Genomic DNA, 16,727 nt, shown 5'->3' with positions numbered 1-16,727 from the left:
CGCTCCTGAGATCCGTTTCATTGTATTTAAATATCCAACAGACAATTTTTAAACAGCACATCGTTTCCAAGATCTCTTTCTAAAAAGAGCATGAGGTTTCCAGTTAGGATTGTGTCAAACCCATGGACCCTCCTACTAGAACAGCTTCCAGAAATTCCTTTTTTGTCTATTGAGTCATTGCTTTGTACTCAGTGCTTTCAGTTTCACATTACTAGAAATCTGTTAGATTGCTTTACCTCTGATGACTTGGTATCTAAAGGATCTCTGGAAAGCCCCATGACATTGGATGGGGGAAATAAAAGTCCAGTGGTCCAGTGAGAGAGAAGTCACAGAGACACTCCACCTAACTGAAGACGTAAAAGAGGTAAGAATCTTTTTCACTCAAACAGCTTTTTTGCCAGTTATAGAGGAGATCTCTTCTGGGAGATGGTGCCCATGATAATGTTGGGCAGGGTGGGAAGGGGTTTAAAATATCCGTCAGTTTTCTAAAAAATGACTAGCCCCAAGCCAAGCTGCAGGGGAGCTTGATGTGGGACAGGAGGCTAGAGGAAATCCTGCCATTATCAGGCTGCAGCCCATCCCTACGGGGCCCCACTGTGCTTGCAGGGAGTTAGGCACCACAGGGCTCAACAAAGAGTTTGGAATGTATTCAAATTGTTCCTCTTTTTGCTGACATTATCGGCATTGACTCGGGACACAAATTACCATTGTCTTGATGGAACTTGCTTAATACTGACCCAACTTCAGCTAAGAAAGGGAAAGGGCTACAGATACATTATTTTCATGTGAAGGAAAGAATAGTAAGTGAGATGCAGCTACCGGACATTTCTAAAGACAGAGAAAGAAGAAAACTGACACCCAGAGTAAAATATGAAGATTCATGAGAAACCCCATACTTTTGAAAAATCATACATTTGGACTTTGTTTCAAAGTGGATTTCTTCCTTTTAAAATAGTCCAAGCTCACTGGATCCAATTCCTTAATGCCAACTCACTTTTTACCACCAAGTAGAAACTGGTTCTGCTACTCTACTAAAAATCTTCCTCCTACAAAATCTACTGCGGTGTCTCACCAAGGATATCTTTGTTTACCCTGACCTCTCTTGGGTAAGCAGTCTTAATCTTGCCTTCTGTAAACGCCTCTGAATTCCTTGGCTTGGCACCAGCTTCATTCACCAGCTACTTGTCTGAGAGCTTGCTCTCTCTGCTTTTCAGTGCCTGCTCCCCCCCTCTCTCCATTCCTCTCCCCCAACTATTCCCCCTCCGCTTCCTACTTTTTCTTCTACTCTACCAAATGGAAAACAAAAACAGAAAACTTAGAAGGGTGTGTGGCTTGAAATACAGATATTTTCTTCAAGCAACTTCCTCCCTGGCTCTCCCGATCTGCTTCCTGATCTTTTAACCCTTAAGTCATAGTCTTTGGTTCCCTTACACACACATATGTACACGAACATGATTTTTAGCAACATATAATACCTGCAGTTGTCCCAACGCTTAGCTGGAGGCCAGTTTATTGTGAGGTTAATGAGGGGCCCTTGCTAACACAAGCTTATACCAAAACTACGGAAGGGTCCCCAGCCATGTGTTTCACATGGTAATAGTCTTTGGTATTTTTATAAAATTTTCAAAAGTAAGTTATATTGGTTCAACTTCCAGAATGGCAGTATGAAGAGTTCTGTGGAACCTCATTCCAGTCAAATAAGTGTAACTAGTGAAACAAAACCCACAATTTAAATCTCTGGAAATTGCCCAAAGGGCATACATACATCAGATGATGAAACATTTATTCATGAAAGTCTTTAATCATAATAAGAATTAATGAATAAATTAAGTAATCTTGAATTTCTTACTAGCCAGGATGTAAACTAAATGTCTCTAAATCCTATTCTGTTTTCCATTGAATGTCTAGTGTAAATTTTTTCATGAGAACCCAAAAGGAAATTTTTTATGGCAAATCAAAGATTTTGTTCATGAGAGTGGCTGGGGGTTGAGAAGGCACCGTCATACCAATATTTCTTTCAATGGACTGCTTTGACAATACTTCTGCATTACTAACTTCCCAAAATTATACAGATCTCCCCTTCATCTATCTCACTGTTGACACAAAACTTTTGGCCATGTTCGGGAATTTTATGACTGCCTTCTGAATATAAAATAACCAGGTGGAAGTTTTCGATTGACATAGGCTGGAAATTCTAACTCAGGTCATCTCTTCCTTTGCAGACAAGGAAACACCCTCAGCATGGCCTCAGAGAGCCACATGCCAGCCCCCCTGTGCCTCATTGAGAACACTAAAGGGCAGCTGGTGGCTAATCAGGAAGCTCTGAAGATCCTGTCTGCCATTACCCAGCCGGTGGTGGTGGTGGCTATTGTGGGCCTGTACCGCACAGGCAAATCCTACCTGATGAACAAGCTGGCTGGGAAGAGAAAGGGTGAGTGGCACCAGCAAAGCTCTGCCGAGTCCCCTGTGTGCACCCAGACTGCCAGCACTGAGTATGGTGGCGGACGGAGAGAAAGTTAGGGATGGGGAGGAATCCTGAAAGCTAACCTTCAACCCATAGTTATGCTCTTATCCTCACTGTGATCTGAAGGAGTCAGCTCATATCTATTCCCACTTTGCCTTAGTTTCCCCTTTCAAAAGCATAAATTGTTCCTTTCTCAGAAAGACTACAGCAGTAATAAAAATATTAATGTACATAATAAGCTATAAGGCATTTAATGTATAAGACCAAAGTGTTCATGTACTAAAACCAAATTTCCCCAGATCTGTAAGATTAAAAAAAGAATGTTTAAGTCTGTATTGGTTACTTTTTTTTATAGTTGTAAAGTATCCATAACATAAAATTTACCTGTCACCAATTTTTAAGCGTTCAGCTCTGTAGCATTAGGTATATCGTTGTACAACCATTACCACCATCCATCTAGGTAAATTTTTCATCCCAACAGAAACTTTGGACCCATTAAACAATAACCCCCCAGCCCTTTGCAACCACCATTCTACATTCTGTCTCTATGAATTTAACTTCTCTACAGATCTCCTATAGATGAAACATGCTGTTTGCCCTTTTGCGACTGGCTTGTTTCAGTTAGTATGTCTGCAAGCTTCTTCATTGTAGCATGTGTCAAAATTCTGTTCCCTTCTAAAGGTGAATAATTGTATATGCATATGTGCAAACCAGTTTGTTTATCTGTTCATTTGTGGATGGATGCTTGGTCACTTCCATCTTTTGGCTACTACGAATATGTAATTCATAAAGAATGTTGCCAAGAACATGTTAAAGAAGTCACCAGATCATTTTTCACAATAACTGCCCCATTTAACTTTCCTATCAGAAATGCAGAGGGTCCTAATTTCTCCACATCTTCACCAATAGATGTAATTTCTGGTTTTTTGATAGCAGCCATCCTAATGGGTGTGAAGTAGTATCTCATGGTGGTTTTTATTTGTATTTCCCAAATGACTAGTAGTGTTGAGCATCTTTTCATGTGTTTATTGGACATTTGTATATTTTCTTTGATCAAAGAAAAGTCTATTCAAGCTTTTGCTCATTTTTTAATTGGGTCGTTTTTTGTGTGTTGCATTGTAGGACTTCTTTATATATTCTGGATGTCAATTCCTTGTCAGATTTGTGACTAGTATATATTTTCTCCTATTCTATGGGTTACTTATTCAATTCTGTTGGCAGTGTCTGTTGCATAAAAGTTTTAATTTTGATGAAGTCCAACTTACTTATTTTTCTCTTTTGTTGTTTATGCTTTTGGTTTCATATCTGAGAAATCATTGCCAAATCATGAAACTTTCTCCCTGTTTTCTTCTAAGAGTTTTATAGTTTTTGCTGTTCCATATAGCTCTTTGATCCTTTTTTGTTAATTACTGTAGAAGGAAAGCTTTCTGTCTCACCACAGAATGATAATAATTGTGGCCTTTCAAATATGGCCTTTATTATGTTGAGTCTATTATGTTTATTATATTGAGTTAGTTTCCTTCTACCACCAGTTTATTGTTTTTGTCATGAAAATGTGTTTAATTTTTTTCATGTGTTGGATATTCTAATGTTCCTATTCCTCTGATTGTAAATAAGATTAATACTGGTTGTAGTTTCAGCTTTCTCTCCTGACCTTGATTATGTTAACTTTTATCTCAATTTGTAGATCCATCTGCTATTAAAATGCTACCTTCTCTTGCTTCACTCCCCTTGCAGGCTTCTCTCTGGGCTCCACAGTGCAGTCTCACACCAAAGGAATCTGGATGTGGTGTGTGCCTCACCCCAAGAAGCCAAGCCACACCCTAGTTCTGCTTGACACCGAGGGCTTGGGAGATGTGGAGAAGGTCAGGACTGAGGATTCAGCTTGGGAATGAGCCCCCCATCTCTGAATATTCTCTACACTATTTAATTTTTCTTTAAATAAGAGCTTGCACTGAACCATAATGTTTTCTTCATTTCTATTGATTTGCCATGAAACCAAACACAGTGACAGAGTCAGAAAAATATCCTTAAGACAGAATTCTAAAAAACATAGTGGCCAGCATTCTAATTACTAATAACAGGTTATAAATTAAGCCAGTTAACCTAGATGCATAAGGGAGTAAAAATAAAATCAATGTCATAAGTTTTGTTCTGCAGAGAACTGTACTTAGGGATCTAGGTTCTGAAATCCATAGCCTTGTGTTAAAAGGTCAACTTTGTCACTAACTTAGTGGCCTTAGCAAATTATTTGACCTCTTTTCATATCAGCTTTCTGACCTATAAAACCAATTTGCTTCATAGTGTTGTTTTGAATATTTAATGGTGATAAGTAATAGAAAGTGTTAAGTGCATATTTACTCAATAAAATAGCTACAAGTATTATTACTCTATGTAAGTCAATTTTGCTGTAAAAACAAAGAAAATGTAAAATTAAAATTATATTTGTGGTCTTAGATTGCCCATCAGCCTTGACTATTTGTTTTTTGATTATCTACCCATGGTCAGAAAGGGCATAGTGAAAAATCAGTGTAAAACAAAAATACTAACCAGAAGACCATTCAAAATCCAATTCTACTAACAAGTATTTTTGTTTGGATCTGTCTTCCTCTTATAGGTCAGTAGTCTAAAAAAAACTCTAATTAAATGAACATTCTTTCACTACTGCTGATCTGGAAAGTGCTGTGAGAATGAAACATAATTTTGGCCCAAATGTGTTCTGATTTCCAGGGTGACAGTCAGAATGACTCCTGGATATTTGCTCTAGCCATACTCCTGAGCAGCACCTTTGTATACAACAGCATGGGGACCATCAACCAGCAGGCGATGGACCAGCTGCAGTATCCTTTTTGGGGTTCAAAACAGCATCAAAGTCAGAGGGGAGACTTCTGTTTAACAACTAGCTGCAAGACTGTGCATCCTGGAAAATCCAGCACATATACACAAAAAGAAAACATTAAAAATAATTCGGGGGCACAGGCAAGATGTTCTGTACCCATGGAAGAACTGACAGTTGAGTTAAGAACAAAGGGGAAAGAAAAGTTGTGAATATGTGGACTAATGTGGGATGAGGGACACTGTTCTTACATGCCAGTTTTCCTTAGTTTGGCTGCTCAGCTATGTGACAGAGCTGACAGATCGAATCAGGGCAAAGTCCTCACCTGCTGCAAACGGGACTGAAGATTCAGCTGACTTTGTAAGCTTCTTTCCAGACTTTGTGTGGACACTGAGGGATTTCACCTTAGATTTGGAAGCAGATGGAACAACCATCACAGCGGACGAGTACCTAGAGAATTCACTCAAGCTTAAGCAAGGTAAAGGGGACTTACAATTGGTAATGGGAATGATGAAACAATTGAAACTATCATTTTTTAGTTTTCTACTTACAGTTTTCTTAGTTTTCCACTTCTCCTCAGGTGGCCATTACTGAGAATTAATGCCTGTTTGATATCTGAATTAACAGATTTCATTTTAAATTATAGTCTCCCTTGTTCTAAGAATAAGTTTTTTTTTCTTTCACCTTTCCCTGGCCTATGACTGGATTGATTTTATCTTCCTGCTTAGGGCTTATGATGCTGTAATTAGTTAAAGGGTATAGAATAGGATGGGCAATTTATTTGACTAGATTGAAGCATGAACACTAGTCCAAGGGTTGACAAACTATGACCAGCCTGTCAGCTGTTTGTTTAAAATTAGGGTTCATTGGAATATTACCATGCCCATTCACTTATAGAATAGATTGTCTCTGACTGCTTAAATGCTACAGTAGCAGAACTAAATACTTGGAAAAGAGACCACCTGGCTTGCAAAGCTTACAATATTACTCTTTGGCCCTTTATAGAAAAGTTTGCAAGTCTCTATATTGGCAAATTTGTTTTTAATCTTCCTCCAGGTACCAGTCCAAAGGACAAAAATTTTAATCTGCCCCGACTCTGTATCCGAAAGTTCTTTCCAAAAAAGAAATGCTTCATCTTTGATCGGCCCACTCAACGTAAGAAGCTAAACCAGCTAGAGACCCTGCATGATGATGAGCTAGATTCTGAGTTTGTGCAACAAGCTGCAGTCTTCTGTTCCTACATCTTTAGCAATTCCAAGACTAAAACCCTTTCTGGAGGCATCAAGGTCAATGGACCTCGTGAGTCCCCTTCCCAATCTTTTTCACTCATTGTTAAGATTAAAGGAGGGTCAAATAACATCCATTTAGTTTTAGCTTCGAAAAATGTACATCTGTTGTTGTCATGTTAAATTCTAGATGAAACCAACATTTTAAATAAATGTTACTGGTCAAATTTTTGGATAAGATAGGAGAGGCCAAAAGAAAAAAAGCTCTATTTTTAAAAAATTACCCAATTACTGCTCCCGCACTGTCCAGATGATAGTCTTTAGACAAGTGCTATCTCAATTTACCTGTGAATTAATCAAAGTTAATGAAAAGTAAAAATTCCAATCACATAGCCATATTTCAAGGACTCATACCTCCAGCAGCTAGTGGCTACCATACTTGCCAATGGGTTTCAGCCTGAGGCAAGTTCAGTACAGATTCAGTGTGACCAAAGCAATGACAGTAGAATGTTCTTGGGGTGAAAGGCCTATACACAACTTTATTTCCAGGTGGCAGGTCAGTCACTAAAATCCCATTCACTCAGAGCGAGTCTGCATGCAGCAAGCCGGTCTCTGCCTCTGGGCTTCTCTACCCACACAGCCGTCCCAGTCTTTGCCCTTGGTGCTGCCACCACTCCAGCCTCTGCTCTGCTCTCCTGCAACCTTGCAGCCATGCCACCATGTGGGCTCTTTATATAGAGTCAATAACAATGCATTGCCCACATGTGTGTAGTGAGCTAGCCAACCAGGGCCAGGTGAGAATTCTGGCCACAGGAACCTTCACTTTATCCACAACTGGGCATCACATATGGAACCTCTCCTTCTGTTGGGGGAGTGTTGTGTATTTTCCTCAGTTCCTGTCCCTACCGCAACAAAGAACTGAAAGGCAGAGACACAGTAGTGAAGCAGAGTAAAAGTTTTATTTAAAGTTACTTACTTAGAGAGAAAGTGTGCAGGTGACCTCAGGGAGGAGAGTTGCCCTGAAAGGTTGGATAAAGTTTAAGCCTACACACTTAGAAAGTACAGGAGACCTCAGAGGGAAGTGAGCTGAAAGATTGGGAAAAAGTTAAAGTTATGCACTTAGAAAGTGCAGGCTACTCAGAGAAAGGAGTGTACTCAGAGGTTGGGGATTCCTCATTTTAAAGATTTTTTTTCAGGAATGACAGAGGGCTGGGGATGCAGACTTGTTAAGTAGTCCCTGAATATTTAAAATTAGCACAAGTAATATACTGCTCTGGTCCCCTCCCAGGATAGCAGCTTCCTGGTTTGGAAGCATATCAATTAAGACTGCCTGCCCAGCCCCCAAAGTGGGCTGAGTTATTGTCTGTTTGCTAAAGAGTGAGTTAAGAATCTTACTTCTTAACTTCCTGGGTATTAAAATGTAATCTTATTTTTAAGGTGGAATCCTTCCTGCCTTTTACTGTGTTGTTTACAGCTGGGCCTGTTTGCTAAATTAGTTGCCCAGGTTGCAAATTACTTCATTAGGGGTGAAGGAGAAAAACAGCATATAGGTAAAGTTAAATAAGCTGGGTCTGCATGATTAACACAATAAAGACATGGGCTATGCTGAGTTACCCTCCTTTCTGGCTAGGGAATATTCAAACATTCCAGGCCAAGTTACTCCCAGCTTTTTGAGCTTTAACTGATTAACTCATTAACACTGGGTCTTTTTTCAGAGGGCTTTCCTGGACTTATTCTCTTTCCGCCCAGCTCATATCTATTTTCCTGCCTAACACTTACTCACAGAAATTTCTCTTGGACAACGCTGTGCTAGAATAAGCAAAGTGGAGGCTTCATTTTGATTTGTTCCACTGATGTTGATCATATGCTTACCATGCACCAGGGCTGATGATGCAGACGTACATGAGAGAGTCATGGTTCCTGTCCTGTGGTGTACGGGGACAAAGTGGATGTAAACACAGGCCTATGCTAGTCGGAACAGAGATTCTCAGCCTCTGATGGGCATACATATCACCTGGGCATTTGCCAGAGAGAAGGGCATAATTCAGGTGATCTGGGGCAGAAGCTGAGAGTCTACATTTCCAGCAAGGTTCCAGGTGCTACTGAGGACATTAAGGCTGTGAGGCAAGTGGGTGATAATGGACATGATCAGAACTACACAGAATAGAACATTTCCACATCCCTACCTACAACAAACATCATCATCTGTTCTCTATTTCTAGGTCTAGAGAGCCTGGTGCTGACCTATGTCAAGGCCATCAGCAGTGGGAATCTGCCCTGCATGGAGAATGCAGTACTGGCCTTGGCCCAGATCGAAAACAGGGCTGCAATGCAGAAAGCCATTGCCCACTATGAGCAGCAGATGGGCCAGAAGTTGAAGCTGCCCACAGAAACCCTCCAGGAGCTTCTGAACCTGCACAGGGCCTGCGAGACAGAGGCCATCAGCGTCTTCATCAAGAGTTCTTTCAAAGATGTAGACCATTCATTTCAGAAAGAATTAGCGGTAATTTTTTTCTCATGTTTAGGTGGATGAGGGTCTTAGAAAGCAAAGTACTACTGGGAAATTAAATGGGTTTTACTTTGAAGGAAGCAATTCTTACTAGACTAAAATGGTGACAACCACTATTTGTTATCATAATAAAAAGAACCAATTTTATTATGATGGGCTCAAATTTTAAAAATATCTTTCCTTCATGAACAAATAATCTTCCTTATATTTTAATTAAATGCATTTAAGTAACAATCAGAGCTTCTAATCAAACCACATGCCCACTGTTAGCAAACTGATTGATATTCTAGCCAAAAGCAAAGAAAATTGCAGATCATCCTGAGCATGCTTATGTTGAGCCACATCTGTTCCACATGCAATCATTGGTCCAATTTGAAAAGCAGTTTATCTCTAAACGTATGAAAAAAAGCGATCTCAGCTCTGAACTTCACCTCCAAAGAGAAAGGGACTTCAGGATCAAGAGAAAAGGATCACTGAAGTATCTAATAAGTTTTTCTAGGGGTCATAAACTAATTTTTGAGAAGTCTTTCCAGAAATTCTGAGGTCAAGCTAACATCTTTTCCCTGTTATTCTTGTAACCTCCTACTTTTATATTACAGAACCAGCTAGAAAAAAAGCGGGATGACTTTTGTAGACAGAATGTGGAAGCATCATCAGATCGTTGCACAACTTTACTTATGGAAATCTTCAGTCCTCTAGAAGAAGCTGTGAAGCAAGGGGCCTATTCTAAACCAGGAGGGTACCATCTTTTTATTCAGAAGACAGAAGAGCTGAAACAGAAGTACTTCCAGAAACCTAGGAAAGGGATACAGGTGACCAAGATTTACCTGTTGATTCTGGGAAGCTGCTGACATACCCCCTTGAAACACCAACATGATAGCATTCAGTAAATATTTATAGGGAGCCTGTTGTGCCAGATATGTCCTACGTGCTTATCCAAGAGGGTGCACTCACTTAACAGCTCAGTTATTAGATGGATTAACAGATTAGTCGCTAGGTTGTTATTGTCATCCACTAATACAGCTGGATCTTTATGTGGCAAGGGACAGAAACCCAGTGAAAGTTGCTTAAACAAAACTGACATGGCATCAGTTTAGGCTTCAAACGGGCTCTGAGGATAACAGCTCCAAGCTTTCAACTAATGTCATCATCTGACTCTGTTATTCCACCCAACACCACCCTTCCCTCCCTCCTACTCTCCCTTTGCCTCCTTTCCTGTCATCTGCTTTCTCCATGATGGCTTCATTCTCCAACAAGTTCAGCCTATGTGGGACCACAGCACCAACAGCTCAAAAATGAGAGCCCTCCCTTTGCAGAACAGAGAATCTCTTTTTCCCAGTCTTTTATAGAGGATTCTGCTTAGTGGGGTGCCAGCCTGGAGCACGTGTGCACCCCTGTGACAGGGAATCTTGACCACCAGGCACAATAGGGCTGAGGGGGCAATTCCTAAAGGGAAAGAGTGAGTCAATAGGAACAAATGCTTACACCATTTCCCATTACTAACTCCATGTTCTCTGGGTCCTAAGGCTGAAGAGATTCTTCAGACATACTTGAAGTCCAAGGAGTCTGTGACTGATGCGATTCTACAGACAGACCAGACTCTCACAGAAAAGGAAAAGGAGATTGAAGGTGAGGAACCAGCCAAGAGGCTAGATAGCCTCACAAGCCTAAAGCCCAGCTAATTCGGTGAGGTAAACCTGGGGTCCTTAAACAAAGATGCCTCTTACTCTCTGAGCAGGGCATGTGCAGTCAGGGAAGCGTACAAGGCAGGAGACAACACGGCCGCCCACACACGTTTTTCTTCTTGCATTTCCTCCCAACAGTGGAACGGGTGAAAGCTGAGTCGGCCCAAGCTGCAGCAAAAATGGTGGAGGAAATGCAAAAAAAGAATCAGCAGCTGATGGAAGAGAAAGAAAAGAGTTACCAGGAACATGTGAAACAACTGACTGAGAAGATGGAGAGGGATAGGGCCCAGCTGATGAAAGAGCAAGAGAGGACCCTCGCTCTTAAACTTCAGGTATTTGCTTGCATCACCTTGAGGTTCCGTTTTCTGTTTTCCCTCTGTTCTCCCTGATCATGTCTTAGTGTGGCAATAAGAGCATCTCACCACCTATGCTCTTCAACGTCTGTCCGCCTGCCTGACCTGGCCCTTCCCTACATATAGTTATTAAAAGATTTCATTTGCTGTTAGGCCACATCTAGTCCTTAATCTGTATATCCTTCGATCAGTGGTAGATGTTATCTGCTAGGCATTATGAAAAATGTCTTCATCTGTATTTCTTGCTTAATACTATATAAAGCAAGAATGTCTATGTCCTTATTGCTTTGGAGAAAAAACAAAGGTTCAGAAAGACTAAATAATTTGTATGGAGTTGCACAACTTGGTAAGATACCTGAACTATCTTCACCACTTGGTGGAATCCACAACAATCTTTTTTACTGTCACATGTAGTATTACTTTAGTTCTTAGAGAAACTGTATGAGCAAAAAGAAGCACTTGCCTTAAGTCTCACACCTATGTGACAGTCTGCCTCTCCTATTTTCTATGCCCGGTTCCCAGTTTGTGTTGAGTTGAGAGTTATGTGCAGAAACTGAGTCTGGGGCTCTGATGTCTTTATCTATATTTGCTCTCCCTGCCACCAAATCATGGAGACTAAGATCAAAATCCTGATCTAAGACTCAGACAGTTCATCAGATTTTGAGAATTCTTTACTTCTGTGTTGTGTGTGTGTGTGTGTGTGTGTGTGTAAAGGAGTCTATAATGCATGGAAAAATTTTGAAACAAAATATGTGATTGAGATTGCCCACAAAGGTTGTGTAGAATTAATGGGAAATAAGTTCAAAACTAGTAATTAAGATTATCAATATATCCGACGGTACAAGCTGGAAATCTTTCTTAGGTAAAGGAGACACAGGAAAAGTAAGTGCAGAGCTAGGATGTCCAATAGAAAATGTATTGAAAATTAAGGGTAGAGAAAATTTCAAGAATAAATTAAATACTAAAAAAAAATCAATGAGTATGGGAACTAAAGGTCAAAATTTACTTAATGCTACCCTTTATTCAGTCTCCTTTGTCTGTCCCTTTTTAGGAACAGGCCCGATTACTAAAGGAAGGATTCCAAGATGAGAGCAAACGCCTTCATAGCGAAATACAGAACATCCAAAGGAACATGGCAAAACCAAGGAGGATGTGTTTGTTAAGCTAAAGACCTAAAAAATGGAATTCTTATGGTCATTCTTACCTAAGGCATAACTCAAGCTGTTTTTGGCTGAAAAAATGACACTACACTTGATAACAATTAGAACTTGCATTTTTACAACATCAGATTTTTGCAAAGACATGAAGACTATCATTGAAATCACGTTTGTCTTCCTATTAATATTATGAGTTGTATAAGTAGAGTAAATTTTATCTCTATACCAACACAGGAGGAATCGCAAGCTGGTCCTTACCACTCAGGAGAAGCTTAACCTCCCAGATAGCCAATAGTAGACAAATGAATACTGAGCAAAGTCTTAGGTAAAAGTATTGGGATATAGTTGAGCATCAGTTCGGCTAACTGTACAATGGGTTCCAATGTCAGGAACAAGCATCTGGCTTCTTGGTGAGAATGAACAGCTTTCCATTGCAGTGATACTGCACAGTCTGTAAGCAATGGTGTTATTTCCGAGCACTGGGAATGGACAATCCTCACTGTCAGATTCTAAACTAAAGCAAACTACCTTATACAGAGATCTAGACTGTCTCCTGAATTTCTGTAGGAAGATGAAAGAAACCATTAGCATTAGTAGGAGCTGGTCATTAACAAATGCACCACAGAAGAAAATTTTCCTTTCTTGATCAGTTAATCCATGTTATAATTTAATGGGACTTTCTGGGATTTTGGTTGTTGACACTGGGCTGAACATAGTAACATAAAGACAATTATGCATTGTGTGTTTGTCACAATGTATAATTCACAAAGATGGGCTTTAAATGATGACAGATGTTAGAAAACTAAGCTAACTTAATTATTAGTTTATAATCCTAAAGCTTAGGCTATCTCTTTCCCAGTGCTTAACAGTCATACTTCAAAGCTTGATGATTTTTTCCAAAGAGAATATGGATTGCTTTTGACATTTTTTGACCAGAAAAATGATGCTCTAGGCATTAATAGTACTATATAAACTGCAGCATAAATAATGCTGTAGATATTACTAGTACTACATATACTACAGCATATGTAGACTTTATACCAATTGTCTAAGGTCCTAAGCAAACAGTCGATGTTTCTTGAAGTGATTAAGAATTATTTCAAGCTGGAAATAAAATATACTTCATTAGACTTTTTATTTCTGAGAGATTTTTTCAAATTTTCAGCCAAAAATAAGGCTTTAATCTTTATGGCAATGGTTCACTAACTTTGCTGTAAAAGATCAGATAGTAATTATTCATGGCTTCGTGAGCCATATCATCTCTGTCTCAAATGCTCAACCCTGCCATGAAGTGGGAAAGCAGTCATAGACAATACATAAACAGATGGGCATAGCTGTGTTCCCATAAAGCTTAACCTTCAAAAATAGGTCCTATGAAAAAATCAGAGTTTGCAGAAGATCCTTGCTCCATAAAAACATTGGTCAAAGTTCTAAACATTCTAACATTCACAGAGTGCTTTGTGCTGCTTACATTTCTAAGGAATATGTGGATTAGACTGTACATGTCAGGATCTTGAAAATATAATGCAGTGTTTCAAATTATTATATGAGAGAAAAATAGGGAAGCAGGTAATGCCATTAAATCCACATGAATAAATCCGTTTTTCAGATTGTTGGGACCTTTCATTCCATTGAATCCCCTTCACCCCCATCACGTAGAGAATGCCTCCTTCCACAGTTAAGCACATGCTACTAAGCAGTATTTCTTTACTTGAACTGCAACTTCATAGGAGATCAGCTAAAGCCCACAGCATATCAGATGGAGTGTTTAAGTAGACATGCTTTATATTTTCTTTTCCAAGCTGCATTGCAACAAAGGAGTAAACAAAATACATTTTTCTTAGTTGAAGAAACTTCATGATAGAAAAGATATGTTCACCACTAGTGAAAAGCATTCCTCAGTCCATTACAGGCACTAAAATCAATTTATTAAATATACAAATTCCCTAGCCCCTACCCATCCCCTGACTTTCTGATAGAGTAGAAAGTCATTTCTGAGATGGTCATCAGGTGCTAAGATGACAAGAGAAGAGCAATTCAAAGTTATATGCTGAACTTACCACATGTTAGGGCCCACATTTGCTGACATTATGGTGTTCCTGTGTTAAAATTCTTAACCTAAAGAAATATATCTTCTATTGCTTAAATGACAGACTGTGACTTTTTCTTCCATGGATTTAGTGAAAGGAAATATAAGCTTCCCTGATCTAGAGGGAGGGAACACGCAGAACTCTGATATCTTGATTAAACAGCAGAGCTCCCACTGAGAAAGGACATGTTCTCCACATGTCCAGGGTCAAGAATCAGGCAATGAAAATGTAGTCATGGAAAAATAAACACAAACATAAAGATTGAAGAAATTTTAAAATATTTGATAAACTAAAAACTAACATTATTACCACTCTACATGTCTAATTTATACAACTTAAGATGAAATGGACCAATTTCTCAAAAAGCATAAACTACCAAAACTCACACAAGGTGAAATAGATTACCTGTACTATCCTGTAAACCCTAAAGAAATTGAATTTGTAGTAAAATATATATATATATATATATATATACATATATATATATATGTATATTCTGAAGTGATATCAACAAGATAATAGAATAGGAAGTCCCAGCCCACCTATGCCAAAATGGAGTACAACCATGTGATTTGAGCCAAACTATCATTATGAGTCCTCCAGAATACAGTTAAGAATTTGCAAAACCCCAGTTGAACACAAACAGAAAAACCATTTTAAAATGGGGAAGAAAAGAAGGACATAAAAGACAAAAATATAATTAATACAACTAATCCTGAAAGAGACACAGGAAAGAAGGCTGCACCAGACTGCATACATCTGCAGAAAAGAGCAAACCTCAAGGAATAGGGTAACATACCAAAGCTGTGGCCCAGTGGGACCCAAGCCCTTCCCCCACCCCAGCTCACCAGCGGGAGAAAAACAGAGCAGGGAGGGAGTGGAGGCCTGGGAATGCTGAACATCTAGCCCTGGATATCTGCTGGGGGAGCACAAACCTACATTGCATGGTGCTCTGGTGACTAGTGGGGTTGGAAAGCTAAGACAGGTGGAATACCTAGAGAAACAGAGATTCCAGCTGCTGTGGAAAATAGGAATTCATATCTGGCTGAGCTGGGTGGGCAGTCTGAGAGACTTCCTAACAGTGAGAGGGCTGCTAAAGGGGCAAGGATAGCACAGAGCTTACTGCTCAGGAGAAAGGACAGGTAGACAAAATTGTATGGGTGTACTCTGCCAGTAGGTTGGGAACTTAAACAATCTTCAGGCGCTCCATCTCCCTGGCTGGCTACGCAGCTCCAAGTTCCCCCACCATGATACACAGCCTGCTGTGTCTTCCTCATGGCTACCCTACACCTGGCTCACAAACCGGCAGACCCTGTACTTGTATCAGGCCAGCCAGAAGGAAGCCCCACCTACAGCAGCTACAAACAAAAAGCATAGAGGCTTACACAGGTGTGTTCAGCCCACTGGTTCTGGCAATGGAGACAGGCATAATAGCTGTCCCCAGGGACCAGCACCACTCCCATATGACCCCCGACATCACTCCACAGACTGAGCAGCTCCAGAGAGTAGAGCTTCTGGGCACTAGAGGGTGCCACATACAAATATGAAACATCGGATGAACCTGGTTCAAAGCAAAATCTCAACATCAAAGTATGACTGAGACTGAATTAATAAATCTTCCTGTAAGAGATTTCAAAATAAAAATCATGAACATGCTCATGGAGGTACAGAAAAATATTCAAGAATGCAGGAATGAATTTAGGATGGAGATCCAATCATTGAAAAGCACAATGGAGGGTATTAAAAAGCAGACTAGATACAGTGGAGGAGACAATAAATGAAATATAGAAACTAGGGAACAGGAATACAAAGAAGCTGAGGCACTGAGACAAAAAGAATCTCTAGGAATGAAAGAATACTGAGAGAACTGTGTGACCAATCCAAACAGAACAATATTCATATTATAGGGGAAGAAGAAGAAGGAGAAGGAGAAGGGGAAGGGGAAGGGGAAGGAGAAGTAAGAAGGAAGAAGGAGAAGGAGAAGGAGAAGAAGAAGGAGGAGGAAGAGGAGGAGGAGGAGAAGGAGGAGGAGGAGGAGGAAGAGAGAAAAATGGATAGAAAGTGTATTTGAGGAAGTATTTGCTGAAAATTCCCCAATCTGGGGAAGGAGATAGTGTCTCAGGCCATGGAGGTGCACAGATCTCCTAACACAAGGGACCCAAGAAGGACAACACCAAGACACATAATAATTAAAATGGCAAAGATCAAGGATAAGGACAGACTATTAAAAGCAACCAAAGAGAGAAGATCACATACAAAGGAAAACCCATCAGACTGTCATCAGACTTCTCAGCAGAAACCTTACAGGCCAGAAGGGAGTGGCATGATGTATTTAATGCAATGAAGCAGAGGGGCCTGGAACCAAGAATATTTTATCCAGCAAGATTATCATTTAAATTTGAAGGAG

General features: G+C 39.9%; 1 protein-coding gene across 2 annotated transcripts; it reads left to right on the top strand.

Moving 5' to 3' along the window:
- The first annotated feature begins 206 nt into the window (after positions 1-206).
- On the top strand, positions 207-13,360 carry LOC118928790 (guanylate-binding protein 1-like). 2 transcript variants are annotated; one of them, XM_036918350.2, is made up of 12 exons: positions 214-364; positions 1,053-1,106; positions 2,223-2,431; positions 4,202-4,329; positions 5,195-5,304; positions 5,582-5,778; positions 6,357-6,599; positions 8,749-9,029; positions 9,635-9,847; positions 10,562-10,664; positions 10,859-11,052; positions 12,125-13,360. In XM_036918350.2, the coding sequence occupies exons 3-12, from the start codon at positions 2,242-2,244 to the stop codon at positions 12,239-12,241; spliced, it is 1,776 nt and encodes a 591-aa protein (XP_036774245.2). In that variant the 5' UTR covers positions 214-364; positions 1,053-1,106; positions 2,223-2,241; the 3' UTR covers positions 12,242-13,360. The 2 variants fall into 2 exon arrangements, with proteins under 2 accessions (XP_036774244.2, XP_036774245.2); XM_036918349.2 differs by lacking the exon at positions 1,053-1,106 and having other exon boundaries at positions 207-364.
- Positions 13,361-16,727: the final 3,367 nt, after the last annotated feature.

The sequence above is a fragment of the Manis pentadactyla genome, chromosome 4 (assembly GCF_030020395.1).
Source record: "Manis pentadactyla isolate mManPen7 chromosome 4, mManPen7.hap1, whole genome shotgun sequence".
NCBI classification, from domain to species: Eukaryota; Metazoa; Chordata; class Mammalia; order Pholidota; family Manidae; genus Manis; species Manis pentadactyla.
The sequence above is the reverse complement of the archived record's forward strand: the minus strand, read 5'-3'. Positions and strand labels throughout refer to the sequence as shown.

Bases quoted from the DNA above. Each gene is read 5' to 3' on its own strand.
- LOC118928790 (XM_036918349.2), top strand. From the start codon at position 2,242: ATGGCCTCAGAGAGCCACATGCCAGCCCCCCTGTGCCTCATTGAGAAC. The intron at 5,305-5,581 runs GTATCCTTTTTG...TTGGCTGCTCAG, and splicing joins CAGGCGATGGACCAGCTGCA to CTATGTGACAGAGCTGACAG. The intron at 10,665-10,858 runs GTGAGGAACCAG...TCCTCCCAACAG, and splicing joins AAAGGAAAAGGAGATTGAAG to TGGAACGGGTGAAAGCTGAG.